Source organism: Danio rerio, chromosome 16 (genome assembly GCF_052040795.2).
Source record: "Danio rerio strain M-AB ecotype USA chromosome 16, GRCz13ab, whole genome shotgun sequence".
Lineage (NCBI taxonomy): Eukaryota > Metazoa > Chordata > Actinopteri > Cypriniformes > Danionidae > Danio > Danio rerio.
In genome coordinates, this window is record NC_141036.1 from 1,251,931 (window position 1) to 1,265,871 (window position 13,941).

The window sequence follows — 13,941 nt, forward strand, 5'->3', positions numbered from 1 at the left end:
TATCCGTACAGCAGTGGATATTACACCCCATTCACACGGGGCTTCAGCGTCAACGCTTGACTGAAGATGTGTCTGAAGTTGGGGCTGAAGTGATCGTCATAGCAGCGTCAGCTAATGAAATTAATTCAGCAATAGGCCACTGTCTAGCTGGTGTATTTGCATACAGCGATCTGATTGGCTGACGCTTCCGTCAGCGCTTGAAAAGTTGAGCGAGACCCAACTTCTGCAGTGAGCAACACTTCGGAAGCGCTGCAGACGAATCCATAATGCAGTTCGGCAACACCTGACGTCACCCATTCAAAGTGAAAGGGAAGCGTTGACGCTGACGCCCCGTGTGAATGGGGCATTAGGGTGTATTCTGTCACATTTGCCTTGAAAACAACAGTGTAAAGTTAAATGTGTGCACTGTGTGTGTATGTGAACTTTGTCGCGACATTGTGTGTGACTCATCATTGCAGAAAGGCTTGAATTAACTCCACAACAAATACATCAAATAATCATTGGGAAAGTTCTAACTGAAGTATTCCTCACAAACGTGAGATCTGCGTGCTTCATGTCTGTCACTGTGCTGTTTATCTGATGCAGCCAGAGATGACGACATGCGTCAGAGCCATAGGGAGAGATCTAAACTTTGAAAGTTTGCACATTCTGGAGACACAAAACACTTATCTTAAATCCTGAAAAGGGGATAAAATAGGTGCCCTTTAAATTAAGAAGCATTTTATAGACATGCAAACCCTGTCGTGTGTTTTTTTTTTTTTTTTGTTAGAAATGATGCGTCAAAACGAAGCGAGTGAATCTTGAAATAAGGAAAAACTCACTTCATTTTGACATATTTCTAAAAACAAGACAATATTTTATAATTTTTTTTAAATAATTATTTTCACCTTTATTGATAGAACAGTGGAGATGTAGAGACAGGAAAATGTGGGGAGCAGAGATAGGGGAAGGATCAGCAAAGGACCTCGAGACAGGAATCAAACTCGGGTCGCTGCGAGCACCTCAGTGCTACGTGTCGACGCACTAACCACTAGGCTATTGGCGCTGACAAAAACAAGACAAAATTACTTTTCCAGAAAACTCCCCACAGAAACGCCAACTGACCCAGCCAGGACTTGAACTAGCGACCTTCATGCTCTGGGAACACAGTGCTAACCACTGAGCCACCGTGTTGCCCTAGATGAACCTCTAGAAAGAAACTTTATGAACAACTTGAGGGCATCACAGATCCACTTTGCTGGAGTTGGAGGTTTCTGATCTTTCCACCTAAGCTATATTACGCCCCAGTCTCACAGGGCTTCAGCATCAATGCTTGACTGAAGTTGGGGCTGACGTGATCGTCATAGCAGCGTCAGCCAATGAAATTCAGTCACCAATAGGCCACTGTCTAACTGGTGTATTTGCATACAGCGATCTGATTGGCTGACGCTTCCGTCGGCGCTGGAAAAGTTGTGCTAGTCCCAACTTCTGCAGCGAGCACACCTCTGAAGCAGCGCCGAAGGATCCACAATGCAGTTCGGCAACGGCAGTGAATGGGAAGTGTTGACGCTGACGCCCCGTGTGAATAGGGCGTTAGTCGTTTGGCCAGGCGAAATCAGATTGTATCTTTGTAAGATTATATGACATTGGAGAAATCCCAAAAATGGCAAACAGTAGGCAAAGGGGACCCAAAGAAAAAGGTTCTTGATTTAAGAATTGTTCGATATCTGGCCCAGAAACCAAGCAAAATCTCTAATTAAGAAAAGCGTTTTGTATTGTTGTTTGTTATAGTCACGGCTGCTCCGGGGTCAGCTTGAACATGTCTTCATGACATCATCTCACCTGTATGATGTTTAGTCAGAAACTAATTATCTTCACCTTCCCTAAACAATCAATACATCCTCACCCTGTGCTTGAACCCAGAGTAATATTGTACACACCGAGTAACCAAATCTGATGTGGGATGTGAGGTCACAGCTGATACAGTTTGACACACATGGCGTGCATTAATATCTCGTATGAACTTCAGGTTTCCAGAGCTCTTCTTTGGGGAAACATCGTTAAATGCTTGAGCGGGTGTTGATATTGTCTTGATCCTGTTTCAGATATGCCCAAGCCTCCCGAGGAAGACATCTATATTTTTCCAGATGAATATAAGTTGATGCCCAGGGGGAAGCGAGACGTCTTTTTTAAACCTGAGACGCAGCCGAGTCTGAATGTGGAGACGCTGGTGGTGGTGGACCGCAAGATGATGGATAATCACGGACATGAAAATATAACCACATATGTGCTGACTGTGCTGAACATGGTAAGTCACTGAGCCTCTTACCTGCTCATCCATCTGTCCTTATATAATCTATACAGTCTATTCAATCATGCATTCATCAGATTTCCGTCTATGCATCTATCAATTTATCCGTCCATTCATCCATCTCTCTATCCAATCATGCATCCATCTATGCACGACTGTATCTATCATCTGTCCATGCATCATCCAACCATTTATCTTCCCTTGCATCTATCTCACTATCCATCAAATGATGCATCAAATGATATCTTTCCATCCATCCATCCATCCATCCATGCATCTAATTTATCTATCTATCCAGTAATCCATCCATCCATCCATCCATCCAGCCATTCATCCATCCAGCCATTCATCCATCCATCCACAAATGTATTTAAATATTTATCTGTCCATCCTTGCATGCATCCACCTATGCATCCATCCATCCATCCATCCATCCATCCATCCATGCATGCATTATCTACCCATTTATCCCCTCTTGCATCCATATCTCTGTCTTTTAAACCATGCATCAGATCGTTCATCCTACCATCCATCCATGCATGCATCCATCCACCCATTTAACCAATTATCCTTTAAAGCATCCATCTATCTATCCATCAAACTATGCATCAGACTTTCCATCCATCCATCCATCCATCCATGCATCTAATTTATCTATCTATCCAGTAATCCATCCATCCATCCATCCATCCATCCAGCCATTCATCCATCCATCCATCCATCCATCCACAAATGTATGTAAATATTTATCTGTCCATCCTTACATGCATCCACCTATGCATCCATCCATAGATCTATCTATTTGTCCATGCATCCATCCATCCATCCATCCATCCATCCATGCATGCATTATCTATCCATTTATTCCCTCTTCCATCCATCTCTCTGTCTTTTAAACCATGCATCAGATCGTTCATCCTACCATCCATCCATGCATGCATCCATCCATCCATTTAACCAATGATCCTTAAATGCATCCATCTATCTATCCATCAAACTATGCATCAGTCTTTCCATCCATCCATCCGTCCATTCAACTGTCCAACCATGCATCAGTCTTCCCATCCATACATACATGCATCAAATTTATCCATCCATCTATACATCCATTCATCCATCCACTAATTTATCCATTTATCTATCTGTCCATCCATCCATGCCTCCATCATCCAACCATTTATCCTCCAATTATCCAACAATGTATCAGTCCTTCCATCCATCCATGCTCCCATCAGTGTATCCTCCCATGCATCCATCTCCCTCTATCCAACCAAGCATCCATCCACTCATCCATCTTACTATCTATATGTCCATCCATACATGCATTCGTCCTTTCAGCATCCATCCATTCACCCTTTCCATGCATTTATCAAACTATACAACAGTTCTTCCATCCATCCTTCCATCTATGTATCCAATTCATCCATCCATCTATCTATACATCCATCAATCTATCCAACCATCCAGCTATCCAACCACACATCAGTCTTTCCATCCATCCACTGATGTATTCATCCATTCATATATGCATCCATCTATCTATGCATCCATCCAACCATCCAACTATCCAACCACACATCAGTCTTTCCATCTATCCACTAATCTATCTATCTATCTATCTATCTATCTATCTATCTATCTATCTATCTATCTATCTATCTATCTATCTATCTATCTATCTATCTATCTATCTATCTATCTATCTATCTATCTATCTATCTATCTATCTATCTATCATCTATCTATCTATCTATCTATCTATCTATCTATCTATCTATCTATCTATCTATCAAACTATGCAACAGTTATTTCATCCATCCTTCCATCTATGTATCCAATTTATCCATCCATCCAACCATGAATCAACTACCCACTAATGGATTCATCCATTCATCCATACATCCGTCTATCTATGCAGCTATTCAACCATTCATCCCTTCATCCATTATCTATCTATCCATCCATCCATGCATCCATGAATTAAATTTATTCGTCCAGCCATCCAACTATCCAACCATTCTTTCCATCTATACATTAAATTTATCCATCCATCCATCCATCCATCCATCCATCCATCCATCCATCCATCCATCCATCCATCCATCCATCCATCCATCCATCCATCCATCCATCCATCCATCCATCCATCCATCCATCCATCCATCCATCCATGCATCAGTCCTACTATGTATGTATCCATCTATGCATCCATCCATCTATTCATCCATCAAACCATCCATCCATGGATTCACGCATCCATCCATCCATGCACCCATTCATCATCAATGTGATCATCCGTCCCTCCTTCAACCCTCCATTCAACCATCCTTCAAGAGTTATGCTCTGATTGCATTTGACCCTGATGTCAAGCCGAGTTCACAGCATGTGTTTTCACTCCATTGTGTCATATCTAGTTGACCAGTCAGACTAGTTAATGATTGCTAAAAGTTAAAAGTGAGTCTTTTTGGCGGTGAGCATGGTGAATAATGTATCCACACAAGAATACACTCATGTAGGCTCATGAAAATAGGATCGTGTTAGAGAATATCCTTTAAACTAAGTGTTTGTGAAGGTGTTTCAAGAGGCCAGGTTTACAAAGGATCAGTGAGATCCTGACACCCGAAGCCAGACCGAATGCCTTTTGTGTCAGGATCAACGAAAACAAAGAAGAAGAAGACGAAATAGCAGGAATGGAAGACTTTGTTTTGGGCACTCAGTGTTTGTATTCACGACACCTTAAACCATCTCAGAGACTCTATCTTCAGCTCTGTTTCAAAGGCCGGTTAAATGTGGGATTAGGGATTCCTTTAAGCACGTGTGGTATTTCTCCAGAGACATGAGGCTTTAAAGAACTTTGGGGAAACATCCCGGCCACACTCTTCTCATTATTTTTTATCTTCCCAAGAGAAGCTTTTGATTCCTCAGTTCAAGAAATACAAACTGAGTCTGCGTTAGTGGTGGGAAGATTGGATCATTGGATCACGTCTTTCAGCCAGATTAGCACATTCTTTTTTTTTTATTAATTTCTTTCATTTGCTAAAATATCATTAAAATGTTTCTGTTGTTTGTTTTGTTTTAGTTGTGTCTATGATTAGCTCAGTTCTGACAAGTTTGTTTATCTGAAACTAATAGTTTCATTTAAGCTTAACCAATGCATGCAGTCTGATCCGTAAAGACCAATATTTGTTCACCTTTTGAGTAGTTTGGGTTTTGAGTCATTCGTTTATCATGTGAAAGACTAAATGAAATCCAAATAATTAGTTAATCTACATCATATGGTTTTAAAAACAGACAAAAAGCATATTAACACATACAGTATTATCGAAAAGAACCATCAGGGCAGAGATTCAGACATTTTTAATTGAGCTACAGTTTGAGATCAGAAATGCATCACAGAAAAAGCACTATAATAATAAAAATAATAATAATACAAGAAGAATAAGGGGCTCAGTGGTTAGCACTGTCGCCACACAGCAAGAGGTCCCAGTTCCCCTGTGCTCCTTTAGTTTCCCCCACAGTCCAAACACATGCGCTATAGGTCAATTGAATAAACTAAACTGAACATAGTGTTTAAGCGTGTGAGAGCGTATGGGTGTTTCCCAGTACTTGGTTGCAGCTGGAAGGACATCCACTGCGTAAAACATATGCTGGAATAATTGATAGTTCATGCTGCTGTGGTGACCCCTGATAAATAAAGGGACTTAGCCGAAGAAAAGTTAAAGAATGAATGAGGAAGAAGAAAGATGCACACCTTTGTAAAGAAGATTTGGAATCGTCACATGTGAAGAGACGAATGACTCAAATCCAAGGACTGAACGAATCAAATCTTTTTCCTGCATATGACTGGCTCACGTGATAAACAAATGACTCAAACTCAACAGAAGTCTCAAAAAAGAAACTAATGTTCTTTCTCAGCTGTGCAATGTGTGCATAAACGAATGAACGAATCACTGCCTGAGGGGACTCATCGAGCAAGAGTCATATTAAAGATTGATTCAAAATGAGCAAATCATTCGGGAATGACCCATCACTGTCTGACTCTGCATTGTTGCTTTTCTCCACAAAGGTCTCGACACTATTCAAAGATGGCACAATTGGAGGCAACATCAACGTTGTGATTGTCGGGCTAATACTGCTGGATGAAGACCAGGTGAGTTTAAGATGCTTTGAATTTTACTGCACAGAACATTTTTAAAAGTCGGGCCCTATCATGCACCTGGTGGCGCAAGGTGTGTTTTTGTTTAGCCCTGCACAGATTCATCATGTTTACATCATGCAGTACATTGTTTAAAGATATAATGCACTTGCACCCCTTTGTGCATCCCTGGGTGTGCTGGTCTGAAATGGAGGTGTGTTAATGTGCATTGTTAGTGTGTTGTTATTTTAAGGCAACTGAAATAGGATGCATTGACCAAATAAGAGCTGCTCTGAAGTCAATAGCCCCTTTCACACAGTGATACCGGTAAATATCCGGAAAATTTCCGGAACGACTTTACCGGTATATTCAAAAAAGCGCTGTTCACACAGGCGAGGACGTTACGGAAATTTTCCGGAAAAGAGCATTCACACATCCATTCCAAAATACCGGTAAATTCTGACATCATTCACCACAAATGAGCTTTAAACGGCTGCGCTTGTATTTGTAAACATTTGACTAAATTACAAACTCTGTGGATGATCAATATTGTAAACAACTTTCACTGGATCATATTCGCATGTCGAGATGTTCATAATATGTGCGTGTGCTGACGCTCACAGGCTGTTTCATGGGCACACGCAAAGCTTGAAGGTAAACAAACAGCGGCTTATCATAAGCATCTTATCGATGATTATTTGCACAGTTGGCATTAAGAAGAACATATAAACGTTATCTGACTAACTTCTAGCAGCTAAATGTGTCTGGAAAAATATTCAAAGGCTTTTATTCTCACAAACCGCGCGGACGTAAATGCGTCTGACTGTTGTGATTGGCTAAAGCAGACGTCTCACGTCAGCACGTTCTAGACGTGCACGAGCTTATTCCGGAAATCTTCCTTCTGCGTTCACACAGCGCAGCATTCCGGCAAATTGCCGATAATGTTACAACTTCTCTTTCCGGAAAATAGCCAGAACGAATTTACCGGTATTTTCAAAAAGGACCTGTTCACACATACAACCTTTCCGGAAAATTGCCGGTAATTTTCCGGAAAGGTCTGTATGTGTGAAAGGGGCTAATGATGCAGGATTTGTATGTTGTTTAGGGTGCTTTCACATCTGTAGTTTGGTTCATTTGGTCTGCACCAAGAGCAATAAATGATCATTGTTGCATTCTGCCGTCTTTGGGTCGTTTTCACACCACACTGCTGGCTTTGGTCTGAACCAGTTGAAAAGAACCAAAATGCAGTCATCTGACAAAACCCACATCTCTCATTGGTCAGATGTTGTTGAACATATTTCCTAAACTGCTTATCGATTGGTCAGAATTCATGTGCGGGGAAAATGCCAATGAACTCCCGCAAGTAAACAAACCGTCAGACACAAAATTTGGCTTTTTACTATGTAGGGACGACTGCTCTGACTGATAACATCCCTGCTTTAGACAAACTATACATTTGGAGAATGAAGCGTGGCTGGAAAACAACGTTTTAATGCATCACACGTCACTTCAGGAGGAGGTATGATTTAATTTAAATAAACTTCGACATGCTCATCTTGCGGAAATATTACCAACGATCCATCAGGTCATGTTTTTCTCTCTTTGTTGGTAAAGCGCTGTCAACAAATATTTTTCCTCCATATCCCATAATGCACAGCACATCGGCCTACGGCTGCTGGATTAGTCCAAACAGGCGCAGTACTTTTTTGCGGTTGGGTCTGTTTTAGTACGGATCATATTCTCACCACAGATGAACCGCTCCAGGGTTCGTTTAAAAGCGTACCGAGACCACCTCTTCAAGCAGGTCTCGGTACACTTATTTGGTCCGCTTTTGGTGCGCACTCAAGTACGATTGCTGCAAACCTGCCCAAACCAACCACACCAAGAGGGAAAACCAACTGTAGTGTGATTCAACCCAACTAAATAATGCAGGTGTGAAAGCACTCTCAAAAAGCATGTCAAAGATAGATGGGTCCAAAACGAGCATACAAATTGCTTATTACACACACGGGGATGTGCAGCAGCACACAACAATCTTTAATATGAAAATTAAAGGATTAAAATGTAAAAGATTATTACGGTCTAGACTAAACTGCCACCTTCTCCCATGCCTTCTTCACCTCAGGGGGTTTTGGTGAATCCGAATGGTTCTGTAGCTGGTCTTTAACCTCGCGCATGAGCAGATCTGTTTCCACGCTAGTGAAGTCTTCTGTTTTTCTATGTAAAGTCCGTCATTTAAGTGAGTTTTCCTTAAAACTAGCAAAATAATCTGCCAGTGGGGTGAGTAAAATAATATTTTTAAAGTGAAAACGAGATAATTTTTCTTACCTTATTAGAAGACTATTTACATTTTTAAAAGAAAAAATAAACTTAATGTTGACTTCTGAAAACAAGACGATATTTGCTACTTGTGTGGACAGTTCTTCTTGAGTTCAGACTTTGAAGATATTTAGACTAGAAACAAGACAAAAACTTAGAAAAGCATTTGTTTTTTCTTAGTGTAACTCATTAAGACAGGGGTCACCAATCTCGGTCTTAGAGAGCCGGTGTCCCTGCAGGATTTAGCTCCAACTTGCCATAACACACCTGCCTGGATGATTCAAGAATACCTAGTAAGACCTTGATTAGCTTCTTCAGGTGTGTTTGATTAGGGTGGAGCTAAGATCTGCAGGACATCGGCCCTCCAGGAACAAGTTTGGTGACCCCTGGTTCTGCATCCTACTTCTGCATCAAGTGATCGGCGTGACCCATGGCACATGCAACGTGCGTAGCTGTGCATTTATACTTCTGTGCGCTGTTCGTGTTGCTCTGCAATACACTTCCGATACACTGGTTGGCAGTGAGGTGTTTATATTCCTCTGTGTCAAGTTTCTTCACTGGTGTTTTGTTTTTTTCTGAATGCTTCCTTAATGTACAAGTGGTTCAAACTCGCTCATTTTGAGGCAGGAACCGGCAGACGGGCAACAACTTTAACCATGAGGTAAACCCAAAACAAAACTTCCCATCCGGAGCTCCTGCACGGGACTCCACACTTGTAAACAATCGCTCCATTGTGGCTCTCGGTCCCGCCTACATTTGTCAGCGATACCAAGCCGACCAATCACAGAGCTTGCAATGTGTAGTTACATTTTCTGAGAGGTGCGCGTCAGCGTTGCCAACTGCCACAGCGAGTGCCAATGCGTCCACGCGTAGGCTGTGCCGTAGCATACGCGAGCGCTTGATGCAGAAGTATAAATCAGCCTTAAGTATCACCATGCGCTGGGTGCGCAGACTATTTTACCCATCTTTAAAATAGCAAACGTAGATTAGACACATCCTAAGTGCAGCTGCAACACATTGTGCTTACCATATTGCATTAATAATCAGATGAATACGTGCATATCGATAATCTGAATGAGGAGTAAAGCCCTTGGGAGGCTGGTTGACGTCATTGGAGAGCTTTAGATAACGCAGCGCTTTAAAAAACATGGCTTCAAAAGATGGATTTTATTGTCCTTGAGAGACTTGTCTCCTCCGCTGTCTTTGAGACGCTCTATCTGAACAGGTCTGGGGTTTATGATGACAGTTTAATTGGATGCACAGCATTCCCCTGGACTGCAGCCAGATGAGAGATGCGTCTGTGGGAACGCGGCCCAGCAAACGGGTCTCTGTTACTGATACACCTGTGCTAATGTTAATGAAGCCACCGGCTGAGGAATGCAGAAAATTACCCTTTTGATTGGAGTAATTAGCGACGGTCACTCAGGATCAGTGATGAGGGGTTAAACAATTTCCCATAGGCCCGTATACTGATGTAGGGTCAGCAGAGGCAATGAGAAGCCAGATACGCCTGTTTTACTTTGAGTTTTTGTCTTGTTTCTTGTTCAAATGTCTAATAATTCTTAAATCAAAAAGCAATTGCTTAAGAAGTGAAACAGAAATGTTTTCAGAAATATTGAGTCAAAATTAAGTGAGAAAAAAGCTAAATAATCAGGCAATGGGGTGAGCAAAAAATACCCCACTGGCTGATTATTTTGCCTTTTTTAAGTAAAAACTCTCTTAATTTTGACTCATTATTTATGAAAACAAGACAATATGCTTGTCTAGAAAACGCTTCTTGATTTACGACTTTATAGAGATTTGGACTACAAACGAGAGAAAACCTGAGTAAGAAAAGCTTTATTTGTGGCCTAGTCCACTTCCCTTGTTCACATTACTCCTGACTTTATTTTACTCTTTTGTCCTTCAGGATGGGCTAGTGATAAACCATCACGCTGACCACACGCTCAACAGTTTCTGTCAGTGGCAGTCGGGTTTATCAGGCCGAGAAGGACGCCGGCATGATCACGCTATCCTGCTGACCGGTCTGGACATCTGCTCCTGGAAGAATGAGCCGTGTGACACTCTGGGTGAGGAAAACACATGCAGAATATTGTGAAATTATGGATTGAACCATCCACTCATAATATTTTAGAGAGATTGTCTTGCTGGTGGCAGGGCCGGCGCATCCATAGAGGTGACCTAGGTGGCGTCAGCGACACCTCCCTCACCACCCACGTCTTCAGTTATGTCCGCGACACCTCCCTTACCACCCGCGTCCTCAGTTCTTCAGTTTGATAACCGGTCACTTTCGATTTTACTTTCGGGGTAAGGGCGGCGTGATCGTCTTTTGCCTAGAGCAGCTGTTCAGCTTGCTCTGGTCCTGGCTGGAGGGTACAACCATCAAGCTTAACGGTGCAAAAGACAATACTATGTGGTTCAATTGGTGCTTTTGAAAACACTGTCGGTTGGGTTTAGGGAAGGGGGTGGGCGGGACAATCAGTGCTATTAAACAAACACTGTTGGTTGGGTTTAGGGAAAAGGTGGGCGGGTCAATCTGTAATTTTGAAAACACTGTTGGTTGGGTTTAGGGAAGGGGTGGGCGGGTCAATTTGTAATTTTGAAAACACTGTCGGTTGGGTTTAGGGAAGGCGGTGGGCGGGTCAATCTGTAATTTTGAAAACACTGTCGGTTGGGTTTAGGGAAGGCGGTGGGCGGGTCAATCTGTAATTTTGAAAACACTGTCGGTTGGATTTAGGGAAGGCGGTGGGTGGGTCAATCTGTAAATTTGAAAACACTGTCGGTTGGGTTTAGGGAAGGGGTGGGCGGGTCAATCTGTAATTTTGAAAACACTGTCGGTTGGGTTTAGGGAAGGGGTGGGCGGGTCAATCTGTAATTTTGAAAACACTGTCGGTTGGATTTAGGGAAGGCGGTGGGTGGGTCAATCTGTAATTTTAAAACACTGTTGGTTGGGTTTAGGGAAGGGGTGGGCGGGTCAATCTGTAATTTTGAAAACACTGTTGGTTGGGTTTAGGGAAGGCGGTGGGCGGGTCAATCTGTAATTTTGAAAACACTGTCGGTTGGGTTTAGGGAAGGTGGTGGGTGGGTCAATCTGTAATTTTGAAAACACTGTTGGTTGGGTTTAGGGAAGGCGGTGGGCGGGTCAATTTGTAATTTTAAAACACTGTCGGTTGGGTTTAGGGAAGTGGGTGGTTAGGGATATCGGTTGGTCGGTCAGTCGTCAGTCAGTCAGTCAGTCGACAGCGGCCTCTGGTGGATTTACGTGAGAACAGCAGGCATTAATGGCACTGGCGAGAGAAATCTGAAATCTGAAAAAACACACACAGCGGCCTCTGGCAGATGTGCGAAAACCAAAACTGCAAAAAAGTACCTCCTGGGACATATTTTGTGCTCTCCAAAAATGTTTATAGGGGTATGTATCAATAATGAGCCTGGGTTGGCAATATTGCTGAGATGTTGCTGAGACATGCTTTAAAGCTGACGTTCCTATCACTTACAGCAAATCTGATTTCTAGTTCATTTCGTATATAATTAATTTTTTTCCTAAAAGTGGATGTTTTCATAGCATCTACTTGTATATAAGGATAAAATATTGATCTTGAATCAGGTGGAGGACCTTCACACACTGCAAAATTGCTTGTCTTGTTTCTAGCCTAAATATCCTAAAATTCTCAAATCAAGAAGCATTTTAAGGACAAGAACAAAATATAGTCTTGTTTTCAGAAAGAATGACAAAATGTAGTGAGTTTTTAATTAAAACGAGGTAAATAATGTTAATGGGGTAAGCTGAATAACGTTAAAGTGAGAACAGTATTATTCTGCTCACCCCACTGGCAGATTTTTATGCTTTTTAAAGGCAAAACTCACTTAATTTTGACTCATTACTACTGAAAACAACACAATATTTTCTGCTTGTCTTGAAAATCCTTCTTGATTTAATAATTTCTAGAAATTTGGACTAGAAACAAGACTAAAACTCTGCAGTATTTTCCCAATGCGTAGTTCAGTGTGTGCTCTATAAAGGGTTAAATGGAATCATAGGTTTTGTGTGACGTTTAGGATTAATGACCTAATTTGTGCTATTTGTTGGCACTCAGCTACGGTTAAACTGCTCAATTATTACAGGTACAGTGAGCGTCTTTTGCTCTAATAAGCTGTTTGCGTTCTCCACCCTGTGCCACATAAAAGAATCCCCATTAGCAAGGCTAGCGCAGGCCACGGTTCAAAGAGAGAACGTTTGTGGAGAGTCAATGATTAACAGTTGAGCGCAGACCCAGACTTACACACCTCACAGGTCAAGAGGTCAGAGGTCAGGGGAGATTTCAGGGCCTTCAGAGGTCACACAGGGAAGATTAAAGAGCAGCGCTAAAACTTGTGTTATAGATGCGCACACACATACAGTACAGTACTGCATGTCTGAGAAAAAGCACCCGGCCTTCATTCATTCATTGTGTTTTATTATTTGACAGAAGGATCAGGATTAATGTACAATGTGCTGTCAAAAGTACAATCAATTAGATGCAAGTTTTGAAGGTGTTGTGACACGAGTTGTAGTCTGAATGAACTACAAAAGCGAATCATAAACAACAATAACACATCAATAAACTGATCAATTAATAAACAAGTAAATTGTTAATAAATATAAAAAAAATACTAAATAAACATATGGAGGGTGTCTGTTGTGGTGATTCTACAGTTACTATGGTAACACAACAACTTTAGTAATTAATGTGTTGTTATCATCCCACAGTTGCTATAGTAACACAACAACTGTAGTAATGAATATGTTGTTATTATCCCACAGTTGCTATGGTAACACAACAACGATAGTAATTAATATGCTGTGATAATTCGACAGTTGCTATGGTAACACAACAACGATAGTAATTAATATGCTGTGATAATTCGGCAGTTGCTATGGTAACACAACAACTATAGTAATTAATATGCTGTGATAATTCGACTGTTGCTATGGTAACACAACAACTATAGTAATTAATGCGTTGTTATAATCCTACAGTTGCTATGGTAACACAACAACGATAGTAATTAATATGCTGTGATAATTCGACTGTTGCTATGGTAACACAAAACTATAGTAATTAATGCGTTGTTATAATCCTACAGTTGCTATGGTAACACAACAACGATAGTAATTAATATGCTGTGATAATTCAACAGTTGCTATGGTAACACA

At 41.4% G+C, this 13,941-nt stretch overlaps 1 protein-coding gene across 3 annotated transcripts in view; it reads left to right on the plus strand.

Moving 5' to 3' along the window:
• The window catches only part of adamts16 (ADAM metallopeptidase with thrombospondin type 1 motif, 16), a 76,074-nt gene that overhangs the window by 24,755 nt on the left and 37,378 nt on the right, over positions 1–13,941 (plus strand). For all 3 annotated transcript variants that reach the window (XR_015510737.1, XM_087286374.1, XM_087286375.1), the window contains exons 5-7: positions 2,085–2,287; positions 6,357–6,440; positions 10,654–10,813. Coding sequence is in view for 2 of the 3 variants with exons in the window: in XM_087286374.1 (XP_087142500.1) it covers positions 2,085–2,287; positions 6,357–6,440; positions 10,654–10,813 (447 nt within the window). In the remaining variant the exon portion in view is untranslated. The remainder of the gene's footprint in view (positions 1–2,084; positions 2,288–6,356; positions 6,441–10,653; positions 10,814–13,941) is intronic.